Below are 11577 nucleotides of genomic sequence, written 5' to 3' on the forward strand. Positions count from 1 at the left end.
GATTTCCCTCAACACAGGCTACATAAGTTCACAGTCCTACCAGCTTTTTCTAAAAGCATCCTCATCACCAGTTGCGAGAATAACATATTAATCTTTGCTAAGCTGATTCTGCCCATTTGAGTATTTATTAGCCGTTTGGGTTACCATTTTTAAAAATGGTTTCTCCGTAGGTTTCCTTTGGCGTTTGCCTTGTCCCTCTTGCTTTGTAGGCATTAAAAACAAAGACGAACCGAAAAAAATATTCTATTGTAGACCTCAGGCCAAGTTATCCCCTTTATGGGAAAATTCTTTCCTTACTCCAAGACCATAAACATATTTTTCTGTTATTTCATGCCAGAAGTTTTAAGATCTTTTCCTTCCTTCCTCTCCCCCACCCCTCCCTCGCCTCATGAATTTTTGTGCCTAGTGTGAATTAGGGATTTAACTTTTTCCCCAGATGGATAGTGAATCTTCTTAAGTGCCTCACTGAACAGTTTATTCCCTACTGTCACAACATCACTCCCTGTCCTATGTCGTGTCTCCTATGAAGGGATGTTTCTGTACACTTTAGCCTGTTCCTTTCATTTTTTTTCTTATTTAGGACAGGACCAGCTTTTGTTTGTCTTATAAAGATTTTTTAAAATTGATTTTTAGAGACAGAGGAAGGGATATGGAGAGAGTGAGAGAGAAACATTGATGTGAGAGTGAAACATGGATTGTCTGCCTCCTGCACGCCCCCTCCCAGCAATGGAGTCCTCAACCCGAGCATGTGCCCTGACTGGGAATTGAACCAGCAACCTTTTGACACAGAGGACGATGCCCAACCAACTGAGCCACTCTGGCCAGGGCGGGACAGAACCAGTTTTAATTACTATAGTTTTCCCATTTGTTGGGTACCTGTAAGGCAAGTGCTTTTTTCATTCTGCTTTTTAAAAAAAATATCTGAGCTATGCTTGTATAGTCCCTTTCTCAGATATATTTTAGAATTACCTTGAAAGGCTCCGTGAAGCATTCTGTTGGGATTTGGATTGGTTGCAGTGAACTCATAATTGATTTGAGGGTTGTTTGTAAGGTGTGATTAAGAACGAAGTCTTGGGTATTGAGATTCTGTCTCTGTCATTTACCAGCGTTATGAGTGAACCCTGGGTCCTTAATCTCTGTGTTTTATCTACAGAATCGGGATGATAATTGAGCCTATCTCATAGGATTGAGTGAGATTCCAGGAGATAATACGTGCTGGGGGCTTAGCATAGGCCTCGGTGCACTTAGTATTAGCTCTCAGTAATAGCTATGATGTTTTACCCGCCACCCCCCTTGGTATAAATTGTCCAAAGTGTCCTATTTAACAAATAGTAAGTATATTACTTTGATTTCGTTAGCTTCTCAAGCTTCTTATTTTCTTTGGCTGACAGCCTTTTTAAAACGAGCAGCTTTGATTTGCCACCTCCAGTTCCTTGCTGCCCTGTCAGTTGTTGTGTAGAGAGCATTTCTTAGATTCCCGTTGGGCCTGGGACCTATTGGGAGGGAGACATAAGTTTCCTGCCTTCACGCAGAAGCAGATTCAGCAGATGCTTAGAACGCGGCGTGGTAACCGCAGTGATGGGTGGACCTGCTCCTTCTGCAGGAGGAGAGGGGGCTGGGACGTATCCGTGTGCAGAGTGGCACGTTCACAGTCATGGAGGCCGAGGGCCAAGACCAGGAGATGGGGGGGGACGCGGGGGGTGCAGGGGCCTTGAGAACCTGTGATGTGCATTTCAGCACGTGCAGGCCCAGGCCTGCTCTTGTTATCACAGGCTTGCAGGGCCTCGGCTCCCACACCTACGGGAAAGTTCATGGCCTTTCAGATGGTCCGACCCAGCAGGGATGGGAGTTGCCTCACTGCCTTTGAGTTCTCTCTTCGCTTCTGGAATCGGGGGATTTTATTTCCTTTGGAATAGTGTGTGTGTGTGTGAATTCCGTGATACTGCGTTTTCTAAGGGGCCTTTAATGGAAACAGATGATCTAAGATGCCGTGTATTTCCTACATCCCCAGTGTATACTGTGCATGAAGAACGGATGACATGCTATGTTTGTCTTTCTCCTAGAACGCCCCGTCGCCGATAACGAGCGGATGTTCGACGTCCTGCAGAGGTTTGGGAGTCAGAGGAGCGAAGTGCGTTTCTTCCTGCGGCACGAGCGCCCCCCTGGCAGGGACTTCGGTGGGTAGATCCTGTGAGCAGGCCCAGGGTTCGGGCTGTGTTTTTATGCGTTGGGGTGGAACCGGGCAGTTTGAGGGGAGAGCGAGAGGTGAGTGCGAACCGTGGGGAGAGGCCACGCTTCTAAGATCTGCCTGTCGGGGAGGAGACACGGGGATGGTCTTGCTTGTTCTGTTTGGTTTGAAGAAGAGAAGTTTTTTGTTTTTTAAGATTTTTGAATTGATTTTCAGAGAGAGAGGAGGGGAAAGAGAGAGAGAAACATCGATGCAAGAGTGAAACCTCGATTTGCTGCCCCTGCACGCCCCTTACTGGGGATTGAGCCTGGAACCTGGGCATGTGCCCTGACCGGGAATGGAATTAGCAACCTTTCGGTGCATGGGATGGCGTCCACCCAACTGAGCCACACCAGCCAGGGCGCAGACGGGAGACGCTTTATGGTAGTTTTCAATGCGGGAGGGGAGGCGGTTGCAGTATGTGAAAGGGGGTGCTGAGGGGGCGTCCTCAGCCCTGGCAGAGAGTCTCGTGGGCAGAGGAGGGAGCCTCTTCCATGGTGACAGGACAAGAAGGAACAGCGCAGTGCGAGTAAATGTGTGCGCCTGTGAGCAAGTCGGGGAACTTGTCACCGGAACACGCTTTCTCAGGCGGAGAAGGCAGGCCTCTGAAGGTGAGGATGGACGTGAAGAATAGGAGAGAGCCCCAGGGGAGCAGGTTGACGGGCTCCATGGAGGCCACGAGGCCACCCGTGACGTTCTCCAGCCTGGGGGTCATAAGGGAAAAGGTTGAATTGACCCCAGCCTGGGGCGATGCCAGACCAATTCGGTGGACGGTCAGGGACAGGGACAGGGACGAAGAGCATACTGGCAAGATGACATCTAAGCGGGGTGGGGAGGAAGTGAGGACGGGAAGGGCGACCAGGGTTTAGAGGTGACAGGTCTCAGGTCGGGCAGGGTGAGTGAGGAACGTGTGGTCACAAGCAGAGCGCTGGGAGGTGACATCCGGGGTGGAGCTCCTCTAGGTGGCGAGGGTCCAGGTTGGTCATGAAAGGAGCCTGGGTTGGGGTGGGGATGAGGAAGCCCAGGGCCGAGAGCCTGGCTTGTGGAGGGGACGGTCATGCAGGAGGCAGGCAGGCCCCGTGGGGAGAACACGGGAGTCAGATGCTCGCCTCGTGATGCGGGCTGTGACCAGGGTGTGTAGGTGATGGTGAGGAGAGGGCAGGAGGCGGTCATGACGGTGGAGAGACGGCAGGCTGGACGCGTCCCCGCCCTCCGGGCAGGTCTCGGAGGCTGTGGGAGGGTGAGCAGCTCAAGGCAGGCCCGTGGGCAGCTCTGTTTTCCGTGGGAAGGCCCCGTGGGGGCGGAGCACTAGGTCTTTCTAAGACTTGGCATTTCACAATGGGAAGCTGAGGGTTAGTGACTTCCGTACATAATTCTTGGGAGTAAGAATGTAGGTAACATGTTCGTCACTGGATGTCATGCAGTCTCGATTTTATCGCTTTAATGCAGATATCCGTAAGGTACCCAACAATGAGAAGTTATCAAGTGTAGACCGTGGAGGAGCTCAAAATTGACTTGTCTGGCCTCTTCCACTCTGCGGTTGAGAAGGCTGATACTTTGGGGTTCAGTGACTTGTCAGAGGCCACACACCCAGAGGCGAGCCAGGAGTGGGGCTCGAGTCACCTCTGCCAGGCCGGCTGGCATGCCTGGCAGTGTGACTGGTGCACGTGGCTCTAATTTAAATGAGCACGTATTTTCTCCCTAAGCGTTCTTCTTCTGTAGCTTTAAACTGGCACCTGCATCTCGTTTTTATTTTGTTCTTTGTTTACATTGCTGCACACACCCTCTTGTAAGAAAGGAGTTGGACTTTACCCACTCACCTGCCAGTTCAAATGTCTGCCCGTGTCGTCCTGGCTGAATTATTAAACGGCCTTGCGATAGTGTGATGTGCAGTGTCGGTGTGTCTGTAACATGAGAGTAGGATCAGAAGGGGTAGGAGCTGTTTCACGTTGTCACAAACTCCAGTGCCACATGGTGTCTGACTTGGGGTAGAGCAGGGCTGCTTATCCGTGTCCTTCTTAGTGAGGTTATGGATTAGGAGGCTGTCACCATGGTCTTCTTCCAGTTTCACCGGACCTGGGACCCAGAATGGACGGAACTATTTTTAAAGCTCTCTGCCTCGCACTCTTAACTGTGGAACTGCACGGCCAGGAAGGGACTGGTGGGGGCTGCCTGTGAGGCAGCGAAGACAGCAGTCATTCCTAAACGGGAGGTTTATTTTTCTTGCAGAAATAGTGTGGCCGGTTCCTGGAGCTATTTTCTCAGAGAATTGAAAAGTGTTTTAAAAATAAAGCTAACACAGTCCAAGCCCATTTGGCTCAGTGGATAGAGTGTCAGCCTGCGGACTGAAGGGTCCCGGGTTCGATTCCAGTCAAGGCCACATGCCCGAGTTGCAGGCTCGTTCCCCAGTGGGGGGCGTGCAGGAGGCAGCCAATCAGTGGTTCTCTCTCATCATTGATATTTCTATCTCTCCCCCTTCCTTCCTCTATGAAATCAATAAAAATATGTTACAAATAAGTAAATAAATAAAGCTAGCACATTAGGGCTAGGGATGATGTGACCCTGGGGTCTGAGGATATCGTATTACTGGCATGGGAATTTGTGGTAAGCTTTAGGCAGATTCAGTAGACATTTGTTTCAAACGAAATTTTACTCTAAAATTTCTTGATAATTTAATAATCTTTCTAATTTCTAGAAGTATAAATATTAGCTTAATTTCACTTATTTAAAAAATTCTCTTTGTTGATATTATCTGTTTCTTACGATGTATCTGTTTAAATTAAGTCTTTTCCCTTATGATGCATTAAAAGTGATGCTGAGAGACCCATATATTTTGGCTTAAAAACATTTGTTTTAGCCAAAACAGAATACAGTGTTTTCCAGTTAGTACTTTCCCAAACTAAGAAAATGCAAGATTTTTACTTAAATAAATGAGAAGTACTCCATAGTACTTAAGAATTACCACAGAATGCCCTCAAATAAGCCAAATATTCAAAATACCACTTGTATTTTCAATTGCTTCCTTCCATGTATGTTACAAAACAGCCTCTGTCCGTGGACAAGAAACCAAGAAAATGCAAGGTTTTTACTTAAATAAATGGGAAGTACTTCATAGTACTTAAGAATTACCACAAAATGCCCTCAAATAAGCCAAATATTCAAAATACCATATTAGCTTAATTTCACTTATTTAAAAAATTCTCTTTGTTGATATTATCTGTTTCTTACGATGTATCTGTTTAAATTAAGTCTATTTTCCCTTATGATGCATAAAGTGATGCTGAGAGACCCATATATTTTGGCTTAAAAACATTTGTTTTAGCCAAAACAGAATACAGTGTTTTCCAGTTAGTACTTTCCCAAACTAAGAAAATGCAAGATTTTTACTTAAATAAATGAGAAGTACTCCATAGTACTTAAGAATTACCACAGAATGCCCTCAAATAAGCCAAATATTCAAAATACCACTTGTATTTTCAATTGCTTCCTTCCCATGTATGTTACAAAACAGCCTCAGTGAGCACAGGACGGATTGATTTAATGCTCACTTAATTCTTTCAATGAAACTGTTTCTGATTTCACTCCTGAGGAGCTAAATGGAGAACTAGGGGGAGCTACTCTGAGCGAATGGTGTGATTCACCCATAATGAGAAGTACATTTATTTTGTAACATTTCCCCCTCTTCTGGTCTGAATCATGCAGCTTTCCTAGGGAAGAGTTAGCAAGGGGCGTTTAGTAAAGTTCACTGTTCACTGTTCCGAGATCGGCTTCCCAAAACAGGCTGAATTCGAGACCTCAGTGCCGTCGCTATTAGAAAAGATTGTGTTTGGTTTCCTTTCAACTTAAAATATCAAAGGGCAGCGGTCACAGAACTAAGAAACGGACTGGCACTTGGAGTATCTGCAACCCTGATTTAATGCTTAGTTTTGGATTTTGTGCTCAGTGAGTGGACCACGGCCTCAGGACCCAGCTTTGAAGAGAAATGGCGTGAAAGTTCCTGGGGACCATCGGAGGAAGGAGAACGGGGTGAGTACCTGTCCCTCCTGCTAAGCAGTCCCGCAGCACTGCTGCCTTTAAACCTTTAAAGCTCACTCGTCGTTACTTGGTTATTCAGTGGGTTATTAAGAATGGCCCCTTTTCAAAGGTTATTTTATATTGATCTCATAGAAACAGTTAATTTTCATGCTCTCTCCATGCTGACTATTGAAAGAAGCTAGACGCTGAATATACAGTTCAGAACAAAACATGTAGAGCACATGTGTGAGGAAGTATTTGTTTGGGGGTGATTGTGTTTGTTGCTGTCATGTTTCTAGAAAAATGGGAAGTTATTTACCAGCGCCTTTGCTCTTGCATATGAATGTCAGCAGCATCTTTGGGGTGCCCTCACACGTCTTCTTTATGGAGCACAGGATTCCTGATGCTGTGGGGATTGGCTAGACGGCCTTCTCCCACCTGCAGTGACCTCATGTTAGGGTCCAGGTCATCTGAAGTGGCATTTGCTCCTGCTCCATCTTTTCCCAGGTCTGGCTGCGAACGGCTGACATGGAGGACAAGGAGGGTCTTAAGCGTTAACAGGATTTGGGTGCTTCTTGACAATATGTATCTTTTCCCTTCACTGGGTATTTTTTGTAAAAAGACAGCTTTATTGATTTATAATCAACATGTGTGACATACTGCACACACCTCTGAAACTGTCACCAACAGCTTTATTGATGTATAATCAACATGCAGTAAACTACACATTTCAGATACACATTTGAGAATGTCTGACATACTGCACACACCTCTGAAACTGTCACCATAGCCACGGTCATGAAAATCCCCGTCACCCCAAGTCCCCTTGTGTCCTCTCCTCACCCTCAAGGAACCACCAGTGGGTCCACTTTCTGTCTCTACAAGTTAGATGTGTTTACCAGAATCTTCTCCAGCATGTACTCTTTTTGTCTGAGTTCTCTCGGCATAATTATTTGAGAGTCATCCTTCTGTTGTGTCTACCAGTAGTTAATTCCTTTCGTTGCCGAGAGGGGTTGCAGTGCCTGGATGTACCACAGCTGGTTTATGCATTCACCTGCTGGTAGACATTTGCGTTGTTTCCAGTTTTGGCTGTTCCACGTCAAGCTGCTGGGAGCATTTGGTACAAGTCTTTGTGTGGACAAGCGCTTTTATTTTTCTTGAGTAAATACTGGAGTGGAATGACTGGATGAAATGGTTGGTGCATGTTAACTTTTTAAGAAGCTGCCAAACTTTTCCAAAGCTATTGCTTTATTTTTCACATCCTCACCAACATCTGGCATGGTCAGTCTTTTTAATGTTGGCTAACAGGTGTGAGCTGGTATTACATTGGGGTTTTAATTTGTATTTCTGTAATGGCTAATAGTGTTGGCTATATTTTCATGTGTTTGCCATTTGTATCTTCTTTGGTGAAGTATTTGTTCAACTCTTTGCTCATATTTTTTTCTTTTCTTTTTTTGCTCATTTTTTAAATTGGGTTATTTATTTTCTAATTGAATTGGAGAGTTCTTTATATATTTTGCACCCAAGTCTTTGATTAGAAATAAGATTTGAAAATATTTTTTCCAGTCTGTGACTTGTTCTTAATTTTGGTTTTGTCGTTTTAGGTTTTATATTTAGGTTTATAATCCATTTTGAATTAGCATTTCCATGTGGTGTGAGAATTCACGTTTTCTTTTTGGCATATGGGTATCCGGTTGTACAATCTGTATTTGTTGAAAAGACTATTCTTTCTCCACTCAGTTGCCCCTGCACCTTTGTCTAAAATCCATTGCCCCACGTGTGTGGGTCTGTTTTGTGCTCTTTTCTTCCATTGGTCTGTTTATCTTGGCATCAGTACCACACTGGTCTGGTTACCCAAACATTGTAAGCCTTAAGTCAGGCAGCCTTGTCAAGGCTGTTTTGGCTATTCTAGATCTTTTGTATTTTCACATGGAAATTTAGAATTCTCTCGTCAGTTTATACCAAAAGCCTGCGGGAATATTGGTTGGGAGTCCATTGACTCTGTAGGTTAGTGTGGGAAGAATTGCCATCTTGACAGTGTTGAGCTTTTCATTCATGAGCACCAGGCTCTGTCTCCTGTTTGTTGGGGTCTTCTTTCTCTCAGCAGTGTTTTGAGGTTTTCAGTATATAGGTCTTGCATATCTCCTGTTAAATTTATTCCTAAGTACTTGCTATTTTGTATGCCATTATAACCAGGATTTAACCCATTGCACGCCATAAGCGCCGGACCTTCCCCACACGCCACGCACGTCTATAAAAAAATGTTTTCCCTAAGTGGCAGCCCTGACCAACTTTAAAACCATTTTTCGTGAGAATTTTCAGCTGAAAATATTCAAGAACACCCTAATTGTGAATAATAGACTTATTTTTATAATACTCACTGCAAATTGATTTTTTTTTATTAAGTTCAAAATATTGTGACATGTGGGTTGGTTTTTGTTTTGGACATGGCAGTTAAGTGGTTAAAAAAATTTTCAATTTCTGGTTTTCCTGATATATAGAAAGATGATTGATTTTTGGCATATTGATTTTTTTATCTTGCCATCTTGCTAAGTAACTTATTGTTCTGATAGTTTTCTTACAGATTCCGTATGATTTTCTTTATAGCTGATTATGTCTATAAGTTAATGACAGCTTAACTCCTTCCTCCCCAGTCTGGATACAGTTTATTTCTCTTTCTTGTTCTATTGCACTGGCTAGAACTTCTAGGGCCATGTTGAGTAGATGTTTTGGGAGTAGATATCTTGCCTTTTGTTCCTGATGATCCAGTGTATCTTGACATTTTTTAATGCCAGTGTCATATTTTTTGATGGTGGTCCTGATGACTGTATTTTAGGTTTGCCGCCAATGCCCCACCACCACGTTTAACATGATCAAACACTACTTTCTGATATAAATTAACTACAGAACAGGGTTTTTCTAAATTGTTCCACTTATGTTACTGATTACTGAAACGATTTAAGTTTAAATAGTTTTAAAATAAAATATTTTATTTTATTTAAAATAAAAGTGTTGGTCTGTATGTTAGTATGTTTTATACCTTAACTTAGTAATAAGTCAACGGGGGGAGGTGTTAATGTAGAAAATCAATGGTCTCTTTAATATCATGGAAGGAAAATGGCTGGATAAAGGTGCCTGATTGGCTCAGGTGAGGCTTATCAATAGCACAGCTAGACCTCCGTGCACAGTCTCTGCGCTCACCCATGTGCCTGGCTTGTTGTTTTCTCTCTTAGGTTAATAGTCCTAGGATGGATCTGACCCTCGCTGAGCTCCAGGAAATGGCGTCTCGTCAGCAGCAGCAGATAGAGGCCCAGCAGCAGATGCTGGCGACGAAGGTAACGTCTTGTGTGAAGAGCCTGACAGGCCGCCATGCCGGTGTGCGCGCCGGGCGGTTGACAGTGCGCCCTCACTGTAACGCCAGCCACCTCACAGACAGGACGTGCGCTCTGAACCCAGGTCACCTGCTGGGCGGCGCCTTCTCCTCCTCACTCCAGCCTTTGGTGGAGACCCCTGATCATCCCATTGCTCGGGATCTTCCTGCCCGATTCTGATGAAATAACACGCTGTGTCGATGTCTGTGGGAGAGGGCGGTGGTGGGAACCTTGAACGTGGCAGCGGGAGCTGTGGGCTAAGTTTGCCCTCAGTCGTGGCTTCAAAGAGGAATGTCCCATCTAAGGATGCTAACGCTGCCCCTCCCATGCCCAGAACAGGCTGCTTGCCTTTCCTTTGGGGTCGTTCTCCACCCACAAGCCAATCCCAGTCCTGGTCTGACCGAGGGAGCCAGCAGATGCCTGCCCATGACTGTCACACTGGCTCCCTGCTGGCTCTCCTGCCAGCCCGGCCTCCAGGCTGCAGCAGGTGGCAGCCGACGCTGGGAAGGGCTCTCGAGGAACCACGTTAGCCTCCGCAGGTCACGCTGTCTCGGTCTGCAGTTGTAGCAAGAAGCAGCCATAGGCAGCCGAGGGGTGGCTGTGTCCCAGGGAAACTGCAGGCGGGACTGGCCGGGGGCTGTGGTCTGCCCGCCCCCGGCCTAAACTCCCGGGATCCGCAGCTGGCCCGCCCCTCAGTGACCAAGTTCCCTGCAGCGGGGCCGGCAGTGGCGTCTTGACAGCAAGTCATGTGACGGCCAGGATTCTGGAAGGCAGCGCTCACCACACCCAGCCTCCGCGGGATTCCCCTGGGCTTCCTCCCCAGGCGGACCCCACTTTCTCAGAGTCATGCGGCTCATGCTCCTCACACTTCAATACGCACGTGCCTCATCCGGGCCTCTTGCGAAAAACACAGGCTCTGATTCAGTAGGTCTGGGTTGGGTCTGAAATTTTGTTTCACAAGCTCCTAGGTGACGCTGTGAGGGTATCATTCCTTGAGTAGTAAAGACATAAATTAAATAAGAAGGTTAACCGAAGAAACCTCTCGTCTTACTTTGAAACGATTTCTGTGTGACTTACATGTTTTAGGCATTTTGTGACGTTTACCCTTCATTATAGATTGTGTAGCTCTATCAGTTTCCTTGAAGTATTGAATATTATAGAAATAAGATGTAAAGCTGCACAATGCAGTTTCCTACACGGGGTAGGTAGTGTATTTCTCGAGTGTATTAAGGATGTAAGGTACAAAGGGTTACATTTCACGTTTCATGTGATCCTCACGGGGCCCCGCGAGGTAGTTACTGATCATCTCACGGATGAAGAAACAGACTTGTGTACGCGGTGAGCTTATGTGAGTGGCCGCGGTCTCATAGCTAAAGAGTGACGAGTTCGGGTCTGAACCCGAATTTGACTCCCCAGCTTATCACTTAGCAGCTTCCCTAGACGGCCCCCCTTCAGGAGCTCCCTCTTACATGGTAGCTGTGGTGCGTGAACATGGGTTCGAGGCTCCCTGCTTGCTGGGAGAACCACTCGGATTAGGAATCCTGCTTTTTGGATCTTACCCCCAAGGGATTCTGGGGGTGGGCCCCGCTGGCCTGATGGCGTGCACAGGGCAGAGCAGTGCGCTGGTGCGCCTCGGCCCGGTGTCTCGGGGTTCTGGTGAGATTATTGGGGGGTTGGTGGGATCCCTGCTGACAGTGACACGGCCTGCTGGTGGCGTTCGCCTTTAGGAGCAGCGCTTGAAGTTTCTGAAGCAGCAGGATCAGCGGCAGCAGCAGCAGGCTGCCGAGCAGGAGAAGCTCCGGAGGCTGAAGGAGATCGCCGAGAGCCAGGAAGCGAAGCTGAAGAAAGTGAGAGCGCTCAAAGGCCACGTGGAGCAGAAGAGACTGAGCAACGGGAGGCTGGGTGAGTGGCCCGTCAGGTATCTCAGCTCCAAAGGCTGCACGTTGCACACGTCGGGGTAGGGAG

General features: G+C 46.6%; 1 protein-coding gene across 1 annotated transcript in view; it reads left to right on the top strand.

The window, feature by feature from the left end:
- TP53BP2 (tumor protein p53 binding protein 2) overlaps window positions 1–11577 on the top strand; it is a 46572-nt gene that overhangs the window by 5379 nt on the left and 29616 nt on the right. The window contains exons 3-6 of the mRNA XM_015562338.1: window positions 2064–2177; window positions 6171–6253; window positions 9475–9576; window positions 11340–11514. Coding sequence (XP_015417824.1) covers window positions 2064–2177; window positions 6171–6253; window positions 9475–9576; window positions 11340–11514 — 474 coding nt within the window. The remainder of the gene's footprint in view (window positions 1–2063; window positions 2178–6170; window positions 6254–9474; window positions 9577–11339; window positions 11515–11577) is intronic.

This window comes from Myotis davidii, unplaced genomic scaffold (assembly GCF_000327345.1).
Source record: "Myotis davidii unplaced genomic scaffold, ASM32734v1 scaffold174, whole genome shotgun sequence".
NCBI classification, from domain to species: Eukaryota; Metazoa; Chordata; class Mammalia; order Chiroptera; family Vespertilionidae; genus Myotis; species Myotis davidii.